At 34.8% G+C, this 16,264-nt stretch overlaps 2 protein-coding genes across 5 annotated transcripts; both read left to right on the top strand.

The window, feature by feature from the left end:
* Positions 1-2,422: 2,422 nt before the first annotated feature.
* LOC140823842 (heat shock 70 kDa protein, mitochondrial) lies at positions 2,423-5,806 on the top strand. The gene is made up of 6 exons (XM_073185365.1): positions 2,423-2,625; positions 3,214-3,281; positions 3,360-3,438; positions 3,539-4,105; positions 4,171-4,791; positions 4,888-5,806. The coding sequence occupies exons 1-6, from the start codon at positions 2,551-2,553 to the stop codon at positions 5,512-5,514; spliced, it is 2,037 nt and encodes a 678-aa protein (XP_073041466.1). The 5' UTR covers positions 2,423-2,550; the 3' UTR covers positions 5,515-5,806.
* Positions 5,807-7,472: 1,666 nt separating this feature from the next.
* On the top strand, positions 7,473-15,739 carry LOC140823840 (fatty acid amide hydrolase-like). Of its 4 annotated transcripts, none has more exons than XM_073185363.1 (21): positions 7,473-7,622; positions 7,741-7,844; positions 7,936-8,045; positions 8,205-8,265; positions 8,591-8,781; positions 8,855-8,984; positions 9,091-9,168; positions 9,243-9,390; positions 9,901-10,013; positions 10,087-10,162; positions 10,401-10,472; positions 11,168-11,219; positions 11,501-11,581; positions 11,655-11,738; positions 11,907-12,010; positions 12,126-12,218; positions 12,472-12,540; positions 13,196-13,260; positions 14,219-14,280; positions 14,852-14,947; positions 15,396-15,739. In XM_073185363.1, exons 2-21 carry the CDS (start codon positions 7,766-7,768, stop codon positions 15,456-15,458), a joined length of 1,827 nt encoding a protein of 608 aa, XP_073041464.1. In that variant the 5' UTR covers positions 7,473-7,622; positions 7,741-7,765; the 3' UTR covers positions 15,459-15,739. The 4 variants fall into 4 exon arrangements, 3 of the variants coding, with proteins under 3 accessions (XP_073041464.1, XP_073041463.1, XP_073041465.1); XM_073185362.1 differs by having other exon boundaries at positions 7,501-7,654; XR_012116293.1 differs by lacking the exons at positions 14,852-14,947; positions 15,396-15,739 and adding an exon at positions 13,813-13,911 and having other exon boundaries at positions 7,501-7,654; positions 14,219-14,254.
* Positions 15,740-16,264: the final 525 nt, after the last annotated feature.

The raw sequence follows: 16,264 nt of genomic DNA, 5'->3' as shown, positions 1-16,264 counted from the left end.
CAACGAACAAAAATGGGACCTTAAAGAAAGATTTGGGATCTTATATCGGTTATGATAGCCCATCAATCATTCAATATCTTGAGCCTCAGACAGACGACATGTTTACAACACGTTTTGCTGATTGTCATTTTAATTAGGAAATATTCCCAACGTTAGGGGAGAAAATAAATATATCGAAAAGGAAATTACATGGTATGTCGCATCATTGTTACATCTGGATTCAAGAACTAAACAATGTGAAAAAAAAATTACACCAAATTGTGCACAAAAGAATAGAAAATAAAATACCAAATGTATTTGCAGACACAAAATGGGTAACTAAATCATATATACATGTTGTAAATGCCCCTGCTCGAATTGAAATTCCAAAGATACAAATTGAAGATACTTATGATGTCATAAAACGTTTGAATCGTGGAAAGCCAATCAGTTCCAATGATAAAAATCCTAGAAAAAAAATGCATAGAGAAACACGATGATCACAAAATAGAGAATGATATTCCAACAGATGACGAGGAAATATTCTGTTAGAACCACAAACTGATGAAAATTGTGAAATCTCTATCAATTATATTAATACTGGAAAAATATGGAACCGAAAAGATATAGAAGAAATTGATGAGATATTTTCTTACAATGCGGCATTTGAAATCATAAATGACAATGAAGATCATGGATCAAAATCTTTTGATGAATGTAAAAATCGGCAGGACTAGATAAAATGGAAAGACATCATCTATGTTGAATTGGATTTGCTAAATAAACGTACGTTTTTGGACCTATAGTCCTTACAACTGAAGGTGTAAAATCTGTTGAATACAAATGAATTTTTATTCGAAAGCGAAATGAGAAATATGAAATAGTAAGATATAAAGCTCGACTTGTTGCACAAGGTTTTTCTCAAAGGTCTTGAATTAATTATAAAGAAACGTATTCACCCGTTATGAATGCAATTACGTTTCATTATTTGATTAGTTTTGTTGTATCTGATAGTTTAAAAATGTGTCTTATGGATTATATATATATATATATAATCTTTGAAGGATTTAAGATACCTGAAGCACAAAGTTCCAAACCAAAATAATGTTATTATGTGAAATTGCAAAGATCATTATATGGGTTAAAGCAATTCGGCCGAATGTGGTATAATCGGTTAAGTGAACACTTGATGAAAAAGATATATGTAAACAATTCAATATTCTTTTGCGTTTTCATTAAGAAAATAACATCCGGATGCGTAATTATTACTGTATATATTGATGATTTAAACATCATTGGAACGAATAAAGAAATTCAAGAAGTTATGTCGTACTTGAAAGAAGAATCACATAATATCATTTGGATGGGCATTTAATTGGACAAAAATCTCAAAATCACACACACGCTTTCATTTCTATTAAAATAATATCAATGCAAACATTAAAATTTTATTATTTTCTTCTTCATATGTTTTTATTTTTATTTATTTTTTTAAAAAAAATTTTTATTGCCAACAATAGTTTAATAAAATCATTTATTTTATTTTTTGAGCTCCAATCACAAAGTCTCGTAAAATCTAAAATTATATTTATTAAAATTATTAACATCGTTTATTTTATTTATCAACACATACATATATAAGGATAATTATAATAAACTAAACATATTAAAATTTTATAAAGTTATACTGATTGTATATATTTTAGCATACTTATTCTCTATTTTCATGCACAAATAATTATTGTGTTTATTTTTTGTTAGACATAGAGTCCAAAACAAAATTGATATATTTTTTATACAAAAATTTATTTAAAATGAATTAAATTATTTTAAGTTTGATTATTTATCAATATTGAAAATCATTGTTATATATTAATTAATTAAATAAAAAAACTGAATTAACTTGAATAACTGAAGTTTAATTATAATAAATTTAGTACTGACTTATTTATTGTCTTTCGTAAATTAAATCAATAAATAAAAAATATTTATATTGATAAATAATTTTTTTAAATAAATAAAAATTATTCACGTTCAATCGTTTGTTCAAAGAAATTTAAAAAACACAATCATAAATTACAAAATTCATAGGGTTCTATGAAAAAATTTACAAATATCAATGAAAATCATGCAAAATAAATTTACAAATTTCTGTAAAAATATTTAGAAATATGTGAGTCTGTAAAAATCAATAGAAATCTATAAACTACATAAAAGTTTGTTATTTAAAAAAAAATCCACAAATCTCTACAACAAATACATATCCTTTAATTTATACTTATATTTTGACATAAAAATTTATGATAAATTTTGACGAGAAATCTTCATACAAAATTGACCATGGCACAATGTCAAATAAAAAATATCTTATTACAAAATTCACCATGACACTTTTCATGAGCGTGTTAATGTGAAATAAAAAGTAGTTGTACCTTGGGCAGTACTCCATTTCTTCACTAATATATTTTTAATCGCATTCTTTCTCCGTCTCATTTTCTCGACCCGCCCTTTCCAAAAACCCTAAACCCTAGCACCGCTGCGGAAGATTTTGTGAAAAGCTCGTCGCAGACAATGGCCACCGCCGTCCTTCTCAGATCTCTCCGTCGCCGAGATTTTACTTCAGCTCCGGTTTCTGCTTTGAGAACAGTATGCTTCATTTTCGATGACTTATTTTCTGATTTTCTTATTATTCTTTGATATGATTATGTGCGATTTATCGTTGATACATGTTTATTTAGGTAGTTTGTCAGATTGATACGTGTAACGGTTTGTTTGATTTTTGAGTCCTTGTGCTTTGTGAACTTGGTGTATGTTTTGATGTCTTCGGATCATTTTGATTCTGATGTGGACACCTTTGAAGCTGGGTAGATGTTTTTTCTTCTTTCTTTCTTTCCGTCGTCGTCTTCTGGGTTTTGTATCGGTATCTGACCAGTAGAAGCACCTCAATGTTTTTTCTGTTCACTTTAAGCTCGAAATCGCTTTTGAATCAACTTCTTTGTTGGTTGTTTCCTTAGCTTTTGCATGGTTCTAATTTGTCTGGTGTACTTTTTATTTGGCGGTATTAGATAATTTACCTAAGCATTTAAAAGTAACAATTATGCATTAGAACAGAGAATATGTCGGATTACAGTTTATCGTGTTATTCTTAAAGAACTTTTCCCAGCATGTTTTTTTTGCGGTGGTTACCTTGAACATGATTACATTTCTGCGTTTTGGCTTGTATTTTTCATTCAGTTTACCGGAAACACCAACCCATCATGGGCTGTGAATAACAAGTGGGCTGGCCTTATTAGACCATTCAGGTAAATTTTTCCTTTCAGTTTCTGCGTTATTCTGGAAGATGCAATTGGGTATTTAGACTCACTTTATTCATGCGACAGCACAAAGCCAGCTGGTAATGATGTTATTGGCATTGATTTGGGAACCACAAATTCTTGTGTATCAATCATGGAGGGCAAGGTTAAGTTTTGTTTTTTGTTTTATTTTATGTTATTTTGGAGTAAATTGACGTTCCAGGTGCTAGTAAATATCATCTAACTGGTTACATATTTTTCCTCAGAATCCAAAGGTTATTGAGAATTCTGAAGGTGCTCGGACCACTCCGTCCGTGGTAGCTTTTAATCAAAAAGGAGAACTTTTGGTCGGTACACCAGCAAAGCGACAGGCAGTCACCAATCCAACCAACACTGTGTTTGGAACAAAGCGTCTGATTGGCAGGCGTTTTGATGATCCACAGACACAAAAGGAAATGAAGATGGTTCCTTACAAAATAGTCAGAGCCCCCAATGGAGATGCCTGGGTTGAAGCCAATGGCCAACAGTATTCACCAAGTCAAATTGGAGCGTTTGTATTGACTAAGATGAAGGAAACTGCAGAGTCTTACCTAGGAAAGTCTGTAAATAAGGCTGTGATCACAGTTCCAGCTTATTTTAATGATGCTCAGAGGCAGGCCACTAAGGATGCTGGCCGGATTGCAGGCCTTGATGTGCAGAGGATAATTAATGAGCCTACTGCAGCTGCGCTTTCCTATGGCCTGAACAACAAAGAAGGTCTTGTGGCTGTTTTTGATCTTGGTGGTGGAACTTTTGATGTTTCTATTTTGGAGATATCAAATGGTGTCTTTGAGGTATGTCCACCAAGTTTGATTTGAATAATCTTGTTGTCTTTGCTGATTACATATTGACCATTCAGGTGAAAGCAACCAACGGTGACACATTTTTGGGAGGAGAGGACTTTGATAATACTTTGTTGGAGTTTTTGGTGAGTGAGTTTAAGAGAACTGATGGAATTGATCTGTCAAAGGACAAGCTAGCTCTGCAGAGACTTCGAGAGGCTGCGGAAAAAGCAAAAATAGAGCTTTCTTCAACATCTCAAACTGAAATCAATTTGCCATTTATCACAGCTGATGCATCTGGTGCCAAGCATCTGAACATTACACTGACTAGATCTAAGTTTGAGGCTCTGGTCAACCATTTGATTGAGAGGACCAAGTCCCCCTGCAAGAGTTGTTTGAAGGATGCTGGTATATCAGTCAAGGAAGTAGATGAGGTTCTTCTTGTTGGAGGGATGACCCGTGTCCCGAAGGTTCAGGAAGTGGTTTCTGAAATTTTTGGCAAGTCCCCAAGCAAAGGAGTCAATCCAGATGAGGCCGTTGCCATGGGAGCTGCTATTCAGGGTGGTATCCTCCGAGGTGATGTCAAGGAGTTGCTTCTTCTGGATGTCACTCCCCTCTCACTTGGTATTGAAACACTTGGAGGCATCTTTACCAGATTGATCAACAGGAATACGACTATTCCTACTAAGAAAAGCCAGGCGAGCATATGAAACATATGATTCTTATTGATTATGATGCTTGGTGTATTGAGCCTTCAGTTTAGCTTGCCTGACCCTAATTTCTGCTGTTTTCAGGTATTCTCTACTGCCGCTGACAATCAAACCCAAGTGGGTATCAAAGTTTTGCAAGGTGAGCGTGAGATGGCTACAGACAATAAGATCCTAGGTGAATTTGATCTCGTGGGTATCCCTCCTGCTCCCAGGGGATTGCCTCAAATAGAAGTTGCATTCGATATAGATGCCAATGGAATTGTTACTGTTTCTGCCAAGGACAAGGCTACCGGCAAAGAGCAGCAGATTACCATTAGATCTTCCGGAGGTCTGTCAGAAGATGAGATTGACAAAATGGTCAAGGAGGCTGAGATGCACTCCCAGAAAGATCAGGAAAGGAAAGCTTTGATTGATCTCAGAAACAATGCAGACACCACCATTTATAGTATCGAAAAGAGCTTGAACGAGTACAAGGACAAGATTCCAAAAGAAGTAGTTTCAGAAATCGAGTCCTCTGTTTCGGATTTGAGAAATGCAATGACCACAGAGAACATTGATGATATTAAGGCGAAGCTTGATGCAGCGAACAAGGCTGTTTCCAAGATTGGGCAACACATGTCCGGCAGTTCCGGTGGTGGTGACTCCGCCACCGGAGGTTCTCAGGGTGGCGACCAAGCACCGGAGGCAGAGTACGAGGAGGCTAAGAAGTAAGAAAGGTGGAGTCTTAAAGCAATAGATGAACGACATAATTTTGATCTTCTGTTTTGGTTGGATATGTATTTAAAGAAACCCAATTCACTTGGTTGTATTGGAAGTTGCTTACTGAGAACTTTTCGCACCTGGAACTCGATAGCAGTAAATTTTGTTTTATCTTTTTTTTCCCCTTGTAATAATTATTGGTGGAATCAATCAATGTCGAAATTCTTATGGATTATTTCTGAATTTCATGTTGTGATATCACGAAATCTGATTCTAGCAAGTTGCCTGTGTTGGGTTTTTTTTTTTGGCCGGTTGTGATCGATCTACCTCTTAAATATAAATATTATTTTTTTTATTTATCTCAAATATAATATTATTTTATTTATTAATATCAATTTATTTCATTATTAAATATATGGATCATTTTCAACAATTTTTCTTTGTTAAAACATTCATGCGAAAAGTTTCAAATAATTTGGATTATTTGTGTAGCACATATATTTGTTGTAGGACAGATTTTTCAAGGCAATTTTACTCTTTAAATCATAATTTGATTTGAGTCAATTGACGACATTAAGTCCAGTTTTTTTTTGAGTGCCATAGTATTGGATTGTGACAATTATTTTTGAATCAGATGTCTTTCTAGCGGTCCAAGCAACAGATCAATTTCATCCTTTTTCGTTGGAAGCTCTGCAGTCTAAATTCGAATCTGAATAATGCTTTAAGCACTGTTCTCATAGTGCCAATCATGCGGCACACGAATTGACTCGGAGAAGTATTCTTTCTTGTCATAAATTTTTTTATGTTAGAGTTTTTGTAATATAAACCTTATGACAAAAACTTATCTGAGACAATCTCACCGATCGTATTTTGTGAGACAAATCTTTTATTTGAGTCATCCATGAAAAATTATTACTTTTTATGCTAGAAGTATTATTTTTTGTTGTGAATATCGGTAGGGTTGACCCGTCTCACAAATAAAAATTCGTGAGACCGTCTCAGAATAGACCTACTCAAACAATAAAGTGGGTTTTATGATAAATCAGAATTTGATAAAAGTTTTGGTTTATTAATTTTTAATTTTTTTTTTAAATAAATGAAAGATCAATGTGTACACCCTAGCTAGATAATTTCTACTTATTTTACCTAACATTAAAAAAAAATGTGAATACAGCCTAGGCAAAAATTTGTATGAGACGGTCTCACGGGTCGTATTTGTGAGACGGATCTCTTATTTGGGTCGTCCGTGAAAAAATATTACTTTTTATGCTAAGAGTATTACTTTTTATTGTGAATATCCGTAGGATTGACCCGTCTCACGGAATGAGATCCGTGAGACGGTCTCACATGAGACCAACTCTACCGCCTAAAGCCCCAAATTAGGCGATGGGTACTTTCTAGCCCATAATTAATAAATTGATTTGATTTGATTTAATTACGCACTTCCCAACTAAAACTCAACATCATCTCATCAATAGTGTCATAAATTACTTTTAAATAATCTCATTGACTCCATATTCATTCTCAACAGAGGAGTCCAAGTATTTTTTGATTTGTCTCGATAAACGAAATTCGAAATGATTTTCAAATTCAATATAGATCATATTATATATATTAAATCGATGAATTTCAAATTTCTTAATTTGTCTCGATGAGTGATATTCAAATTAAATATAGATCATGTTATATAATTCAATAATATTAACCGTAGTAGATTTTAAAAAATAAGTAGTACAAAGTTATTTACCAAAAATATATATGGATGGAGCGCCGTTATTTTTTTTTAAAAAGTATATTTTATTAATTGTTTTTGCCATTTATTTAAAAATGGCGGCACGACTTGTGTCGGCCGAGACTGTAAAGTCCAAAGGAAAAGGACGGCAAAATCATTGGAGAAATATTAGATTTCATCTGCATAAAAAGCTACTCGTGGCCCACTTCTAACTTACGCTACTCGCTCAGATCACCCACTTGTGTGCAGTTTCCATTTATATCTCCCAACCTCTTGTCCTGATCTTCACTCGTCACATTAATACAATAGTTAATTCAACCCCATTCTCCTCCCCGGCGCTGTGTATCATCCTGCGCACTTTAAACAAGACTTCAAACAACCGAGGAAGGTTGATTCCTGAAGTTCTGTGAACTGCAAAATGTGTGTTTATCGGAATTCTGATTCAGCGACTTGATCGATATGTATATTATTTTATATTAATTTTGTTTCTTTCGTTGTTTTGGTAGATTTGGCCCATTTTTGGCAAGGAAAATGGTGAAGAAGAAGGTGATGCTACCGGCGGATGAAGTTGACTTGGCTACGGTGAAATATCAGAATGATATAATTGAAGGTATGTTGGTTGTGGAGTGTCCCAGCTCTGATTGAATGTAATATTTGATTTAATTCCTTGCCGTTTTAGTGATTGCCGCTTTTCGGTGCAGCGCCGTATTTGACTGGATTTTGGCTCCAGTTATTTGTGAAAGTAGTTGAGTCGTCCATAATTGGTCCACTGATTATATCTTATTTTAAGAAGAAGAATAAAGCGGTTGAGGTCAGGGTGTTTTGTTTTGTGTGTGTGTGTGTTTTTAATGACATCGAAGTTAGTATATCATTGCAGTTTTGGTTTTTGAGACTGAGCTTCTCTTTGATTTACAATGGACGTATCATGTATGTAGAGCTCAATATTTGAAATTGATTCTTGTATAAACAGATGCTGAGGAATACTGTGATACCAGAGGCTCCTATGTTTAAACCTGAGTTTCCTCCTCAAGGTTTATGTTCATTTTCTCTTGTGATGCTTTGTGACTCCATTTTTATACTTCCCTATTATGTTAACGAAGTAACTTCACTGGGAGATACTTTTTGGTGTGGAAATACGCAAGGAATTAAAAGAAAAGAAACTGAAGAATAAGACTCTGCTATGTCTGCTGTGATGCTTAGGCGACGGATTATTTTGTACCTTCTCTTGGCATATTTAGGTTACTTTATCGTATAATTTTTGTACTGGAAGAAGGAGCTCTATCTTTAAAAACATTATCTACCTCAGCCAACAATATTGCAAATGGCTAAATATTTTATTGTTGGACTTGAATTCAGAACCAGAAACTGAAGTTATTCCTCTGGAAGAAGATGGAAAGCCTGAAGAGAGAGTTGAATTGGCCTTGCAGTGTCTTCCAGAATATGATCCTGCTAAGAGTTGGACGTCTGATTCTTCTGAACTTTTCCGCTATTGGAATATTCGTGATTACGCATATGCATACAGATCTATGCTCACATCCCCATCTATTGTAAGTACATTTTGGAGTTGTCTTTTCCTCTATCTGATTATCATCGATATGCGTTTTCAATTTTGCGTTTCAGGTTGCAGAGCGCTTCATCTTGGCGATAGATGAGTTCAAAAATAAGAAGCCTCCCACTCCATTGTTGATTTCCTATGACCCTGGGAATATAAGAAAACAGGCAGCAGCTTCTACCAGAAGGTTTGAGGAAGGTAAAAATAAGCATGTCCCAGTTATATCAGTTTTTATTCCTCTTGTGTATTGTTTATTTAACCGATGATGGTGCAGTATTAGTTTCTATCTGAATGGAATGTGCAGGGAATCCATTGTCGATCCTTGATGGTATTTTTATGGCAATTAAGGATGATATCGATTGCTGCCCCTATCCTTCTAATGGTACTTATTTAAATTGCATTTGTTGATTGTCCTTTTAAGCCATGAGTAAGTGGCAAGTGCTCCATGACAAGCAGGTGGAACAACCTTCTTTCACGAAACTCGTCCTGTTGAAGAGGATGCAGACTCTGTTGCAAAACTACGTAGCTGTGGCGTGATTTTGGTTGGAAAGGCGAATATGCATGAACTGGGTCTAGGCACGTCAGGAAACAATCCAAATTATGGGTATGTTACATATAACTGCTTCTCATCGATGGAAAGTCTATCTCTAGATGCCAAAATGTTCAAATGGCCTAAACAATCTATTTCTTGTGGCATATAGTGCAATAAACAATATACCTCGTTCAAATAGCAATTTGTGAATAAAATGCATGCTTTTGATTACGAATCTTTAAAACACTGTAATTATGAATCTTTAAACTTTTAATTCAATACAAGTATTTGATTTTTCTTGTTACAATCTGGTTTATAAGCATTTGCTAGTGATTAAACTTCACAAATGGTGAGGTCACTGCCAGTTTGTTGATTAAAGAATATTAAGTCTGTCCACCTGAAAATGAGACCACTTTTCAATCTTGATTTTTTTTTATTTCTGTAACTTCTGAACAATACATTTATTTGTCTCCTGCGAGTCTTAGAATTCTCCAGGAACATACATGAGTATAACATTTTCTATATACTGTTCACTGGTCTTTGATATTTGAAACTTAGTTACAACAGGAGTTTGGCATGCAGGACCGCAAGAAATCCACATGCTCCTGAAAGATATACGGGAGGATCATCCTCAGGACCTGCGGCAATTGTAGCCGCTGGATTATGTTCAGCTGCATTAGGAACAGATGGAGGAGGTTGTCCAATTGCACCGCTTTTAGTTTTTCAAAAATGACCATGATTCTATTTATTTCGATTTAAAAATTACAGGTTCTGTTCGAATTCCATCATCTTTATGTGGTGCTGTGGGACTGAAATCGACGTATGGAAGGACCAGTATGACAGGGTAAGCTTGTGAACATCATATTTTCATAGGTAGTACTTAATGGCACTTCAGGTAATTTTGTCAGACCACAAAAAAAGTCCTTTTCAAATTGACGGCTATATCCTGACACATACTGGGACAGTACTAATTGAATCTTTCTCGCGTTGAATCTCACGATACTTTTTATAATAGATTTAATGGAAAATACACATTTTTTATATCAGAACATTCACTTTTGAGTCTTCCAATGATTTGACAGATCTATATGTGATTCGGGGACAGTGGGGATTATTGGACCCATCACAACTACTGTCGAGGATGCAATACTTGTGTAAGTAATCATACCTTGATTTTCTTGAAATATAGTTTTCTACCATCTTGGTACACTTGAATACTTCTTTGTAACATTTCACAAATACAAACAATTGGTTCCATCCCGTCATTATTTTTTAATTAAATTGTGGTTTTTCTCTCTGTTGATTAACCACCAAAGTGTTAATGGTAAACGTGCATAGAATCCACTCAAGGCTGTAGAGAAGGAAATACTAATCTAAGCTACTAGTTGTTTACTGTAAAGTTAGAAATGGTATCATCTAGACGAGTGCTGCATGCAAAAAAGAGTTGATCTTTAGTCCTAATGGGGTGATTTTTTAAACCTATTCCGGTAAATATATTCCTTCAATCCACTTGTTGACGTGCTCGGTGTACGTCCTCACTAGGAGTTTATCATGGATCTAGACCATAACCATTATATTATTTCTGCTGTTTCGGAAGATAACTATTTTACGGGGCAGTTTTTTCTGCCCAATTCCTTGAATCACGGTACACTTAATCTTAGTGTTGCTGGGATGACATTAGGCAGAACATTTAAATTTTACGTTATGGATAAGTAAATTCATAAATTCTTGTGTTATTACTGTCTCCATTCAAGCGCTAATTTTACATGCGCACTTGTTGAACACTTGACCTTAGTTTTGTATTACTGGGAAACTGATAGATCCTAATCTATGTACTGATCACTTTCAGGTATTCGGCAATTTTGGGATCCTCAGCTGCAGATAGAATTGCTTTGAAACCTGTAACTGCTTGAGAATGACTTTTGTTTTTTTTATTTTTCTCAATTCATCTCTGAGCATGATGCTGCAATATCTCATTTTCTAACCTTGTACTGCTGACTGACATTCTTCAAACTTGCTATCTATGATCAAATCTGTAAAAAAAAATTGAGCGAATCAAATCAAATCTGCAATGTTACGTTATTTATAACAGGAACTTTTCCTTTTTTTCAGAGTTGAAAATTAGAACTTTTTTATTTTTTTATTTTGGTGATGAAATTAAATGAATTTTGTCCTTTTGCAGTCAATCCCCCATGTACCTATCTTATCTTCGCACAAAAGTTCAAACTTTCTGGGATCACTAAAGTTGGGGAAGTATACTGAGGTGTTCACTTGCTTCTTGTACTAGAAACCTCCCACTCAAATGTCTTTTAACCTGTATAATGTCCTCACTGCAGTGGTTTAATGATGTTTTCTTGACTGATATTACCGAAAAGTGCGAGGACGTGATAAATCGTTTAACTGAAACGCATGGGTGCAAGGTGTGCGTGCAGCTCTTTTCTCATGATTGTTCAATTCCTTTGCTCTGGTGAATTCCAAATTTTAGAGATTTTTATAAGAACACTACAACATATCCGAAATTAGATATTTGTTTATGGCTGCGACTTGAACTTTTCCTGCTTTGAGTGGGTTTTCTCTTTCTGCAAAAGACATTGGAGATTGTAATTCCAGAGCTTCATGAGATGCGCAATGCCCATATTGTTTCAGTTGGGTCGGAAGCACTGTGTGGGTTGAATCCTGATTTTGATGATGGGTATGTTCCTTTTTATATTTAGCATGTATGTTTACTTCAGAAAGTTCAATGTATGTAAGCGAAATATCTCGGTGATAGTAAACAGATATCTGAATGAATAATTGTTTTTCTTTAGTAAAAGTGCGAAGTTTACAAATGATACACGGACAAACCTAGCACTTTTTCGGTCCTTCACAGCATCGGACTATGTTGCAGCTCAATGTCTCAGGTCAGCCGTAATTGTCAATTTTATGGGGGGTGGGTTACAATAATCCATTATCCCGGTGATAGGTCTGCTAAAGATGCATTTATTATTATTATATGTTTATTTATTGAAGTTGCAGAGACAGTTCTTTGATAGGCCTCCTTTTTGTTCGCCTTTTAAATTTCTAGTGGTGATTTTCCGTCCATTATGAATGCTGTTACTTGACCAATATTTCCAATACGTATTAAAATCTCTATTGTTGTCTGATTTATTATAGGAGAAGGATAATGCTGTACCTTATGGATATATATAAAAAGGTGGATGTCATTATCACTCCAACGACGGGGTATGATGAAATAGGTTTCTTGATGTGGTAGATATATTTCCATCTATATGCATAGTTCATGCATACACCAAATGCTGTAACATTTGTTTACTAAAAGTATTTGATACCACTTTTGCTTACACGGACTTCGTCCATCATTCAATGGCTTCAAATTCTGATTGCCAAAAGCATTTTATTTGCATACCACTTTTGGTTTATAATTGCTTGGTTTCGTGTCTTTCGTGTGATTTTGTTTAGTTGTCTCATTCTCTAGACTGGTATTTGATATGTATATATAATATATATCATAAAGTAACTTCTGCTCCATAAAACCCTTGGCTTTTTAGAATCCACAAATCTTGTGTGATATTGTGGTCATGATATGTGGTTTGTATCTTTTTGAGGACAGGTTAGAGAAAAAATGGACTTTTCTTTTCAGAATTGAGTTTTAAATATAATGACATGGAAATAATTAATTGTTGGACCTTGCAACATTTATGAGTCATTTTTAAAATGAGAACTTAAAAAATATTGGTTGGGGACAACGATGGAGTTTTTTCCTGAGAATCTGAGATATTCTGGTTTACACTGCTTTTAACAGAAATTGTGGATATTCAATATTCATGTTTTTGCAGAATAAGATTTTAGTCTGCTTAATATGGAGCTTATTCTTTAGGATTACAGCACCTGTAATACCTCCAGCTGCACTTAAATCTGGAGAGACAGATTTGCAACTTGCAGGTTAGTTATGCTTCATCTAAAAAATTTTGCTTCGAGAAAAAATACTTCTCTTATCGATGTTGCTCTTTTAGTTCCTATGTAAGATCGAGCGGTTGTCGCTTTACCAAAAACTATAGCTAGTGATGATGGTTCAAATCAAATCTTTTAAACTTCACAATAGCTCAAGGACCACGGTTCAATCGCTCTTCCAGCAGGGACTCCCTCCCAATAATTGCACTCCTTGCAATCAATGAGAATCGAACCCGTGACCTTGAGTTTGATACCAATTGTAGGACCAAGTGCTTGCCGCTTTACCAAAAACTATAGCTGGTGCTAATTGTGCAACTCAAATTTTTTAAACCATACAACTGCTCAACTACCACAGTTCGATCACTCTTCCGGCAAGGATAATTATTGCACCCAACCAACATCCTATAAATTTTACTATTTACGGCTAATTGTTTCGCCAAGTTTCTAAGCATCAAGATTCTATGTCTCTCACTATGTCAGTAGAGAATAAATATTGGTATCAACCGAAAAATATTGATTCTGGTGTTATTTGGTTGTGCATAGTCGACAGACTTTAGTCCAAATTTGTTGGGTTTGGATCTCTCTTCTCCATACTCTCCCAATCACATACTTGCGTTGAAGTTCTGGCTAAGTTAGCATCAGGTCCATCTTCTTTTAGTCTACTATCTCCCTCTGTCATGTTGTCTCTGAAAAACATTAACGTTCAACTCTGGTTTATTAAACTTTCATTAAACTTTTCTCTAATATGTTCATTTCAAGTTCAACGCCTTCTTGTGTATTCATTCATTTATCTATCTTGACCGCATCGTATATCATCTCTTTGAGCATAATATCACCAATTAGCTAATTCTAACCTTTCACTAATTATGCCTGTAGATCTCAACAAATGTATTTGATAGCAATTATTGAAGTATAATTGTGTCTGCTAATGAATTTCTTCATCCACCAGAAAAACTAATGCGGTTTGTCACATTAGCTAATCTTCTGGGGCTTCCAGCAATATCTGTTCCAGTAAGTGCTATAATCGCTCTCTGTCATGATATTGTTGTCAAAATATTTACATATACAAAAACAAGAAGGATTTGAAATTATTGTTTAAATTCTGGAGCGGAGGAATTTTAAATAATATTCAAAGACCGGCATTACTGTAATTTATATCTCTGAAAATTGCTGGAGGGATGATTAGAAATATATAAAGAGAGATGATTTTAACATTGGGCTCTGAAGGACGGTGATAAAATAGAATGTTGTTACCCTTTTAAAATTACAATTCCAACAGGTTTATATAAGACTTATCAGATAGGTTTTGTGTAAATTGTATTAAAAAGTTTTTCAGTTTGCTCTAGTTTTTGGTGATGTCTTGACATGCGCTAATTATGAAATGCTGTCTAGGGAGTTAACTGTCGATATTTTAGGTGAAAAGTTACATTTTTGTACAACTAACATAAAATTTGAAAATTTTAGGCTTATAAGTGTATATCTGAATCCCTTTTAGAAACGAAGAATATAAACGCTGGCTTTAATTTACCTTTCACTCTATACCTTCTAACTTTCTGCTTCTATTTTCATTTTGACTAACCAGGTTGGGTACGATAAGCAAGGTCTTCCCATCGGCCTACAACTAATTGGCCGTCCATGGTGTGAAGCTTCTATTCTGCATTTAGCTGCTGCAGTTGAGGTATTTTTTCCTTTAATACTCTCATTCAAAACATCATCACAACATCCGTAATTTTTCTTTAAAAAAACTGGCTTTGAAGGCAGTTTTCATTAGATAAAACTGCGATCCTAATGAGGATGATCAACAATGTGTGCAAGCAACCGAGGGTTGATCAAGTTCAAGTCAACCTCGAGCTATTCAAGCCATTATAGACGAGCCTGAGTATATATAATTTAAAAAACATGATCAATACTTCGGTTTTTTTAGATATTCGCAAATGCTGCGTGGTTTTCGAATCCGGATATATCTATCCGCTCGATCACAATTAATAGCCAATATGCTAGTTAGTCAGAGCTCAACGATAATGGCACGTTTGCCCCCTAATGATGAACTCCTCATCCGACTACAACAAGAAAGCATTTCATTGTGTCCATATAATATTGTGCTTATGGAACTTTCCATGTTTCAGGAACTTTGTTCTACAACTAAGAAGAAACCATCGCAGTATTATGATATGTTGAAAGGGAATTGAAATCACACAATTACTTTGCTTGGGGATCCATCCATTCACAAATATCCAGTTTCTGCCCAATAAAAATTGTCGTTCATCGATAAAATAAAATAAAATCCGTCATTAATCACGCTGCCACGATACCATCAGTAAAAATATAGATGGTCGGTTCTTTAAATTTGCTTTTTTTTTCGTTCTTACATCGCAGTTTTTTGTTTTTTGCATGTTGCATGCAGGTATATTTAAATATTTGTGTAAAAAGAAACTTTTGATGCGGAATAACTACGATATTTGATCGGTTAGGTCGCTGTGAAATAACGATAACTTGGGTAAACTACAAAAATACAGAGTCAAATTTTGATGAATAAAACTTCAACAGAGCCGTGTACAAACTTAACAATCGTGTGCAGACTGAGCTTGCAACCCTGATATAAATGTGGAGGCTATCGCAAAATCCCTTTAAGCAACTGTGTTCAGTTCAGCCTCATATTTCATTCAAAAAGTTGTGCTTGTTATGAAGGCTATAACCCACCATTAGTGACTGAGGTTTTAAGAACGTCGTTTTCCCGAAGAAAAAAAGATCGGAGAACTCATACAATAAAAGTGAATTTATTGTTTATTTTCCTTATAAATGGCCTTCTTTCTCTCAAATTGTACGTGCTAATACACAATCAAATCTTTAGTAGTCTCATGCACTTCACGTAGAACAACCAACATGAATTTTCTGCAACTGCACCAGATTAAATTGTACGTCAACTTTGGTGAATACCGCTTAACCTTGTCTGATTCTTCACGGGTTTCAGAATCACTTCGATCTCCGATAGAGT

This window comes from Primulina eburnea, chromosome 2 (genome assembly GCF_022965805.1).
Source record: "Primulina eburnea isolate SZY01 chromosome 2, ASM2296580v1, whole genome shotgun sequence".
Taxonomy (NCBI): domain Eukaryota; kingdom Viridiplantae; phylum Streptophyta; class Magnoliopsida; order Lamiales; family Gesneriaceae; genus Primulina; species Primulina eburnea.
The sequence above is the reverse complement of the archived record's forward strand: the minus strand, read 5'-3'. Positions and strand labels throughout refer to the sequence as shown.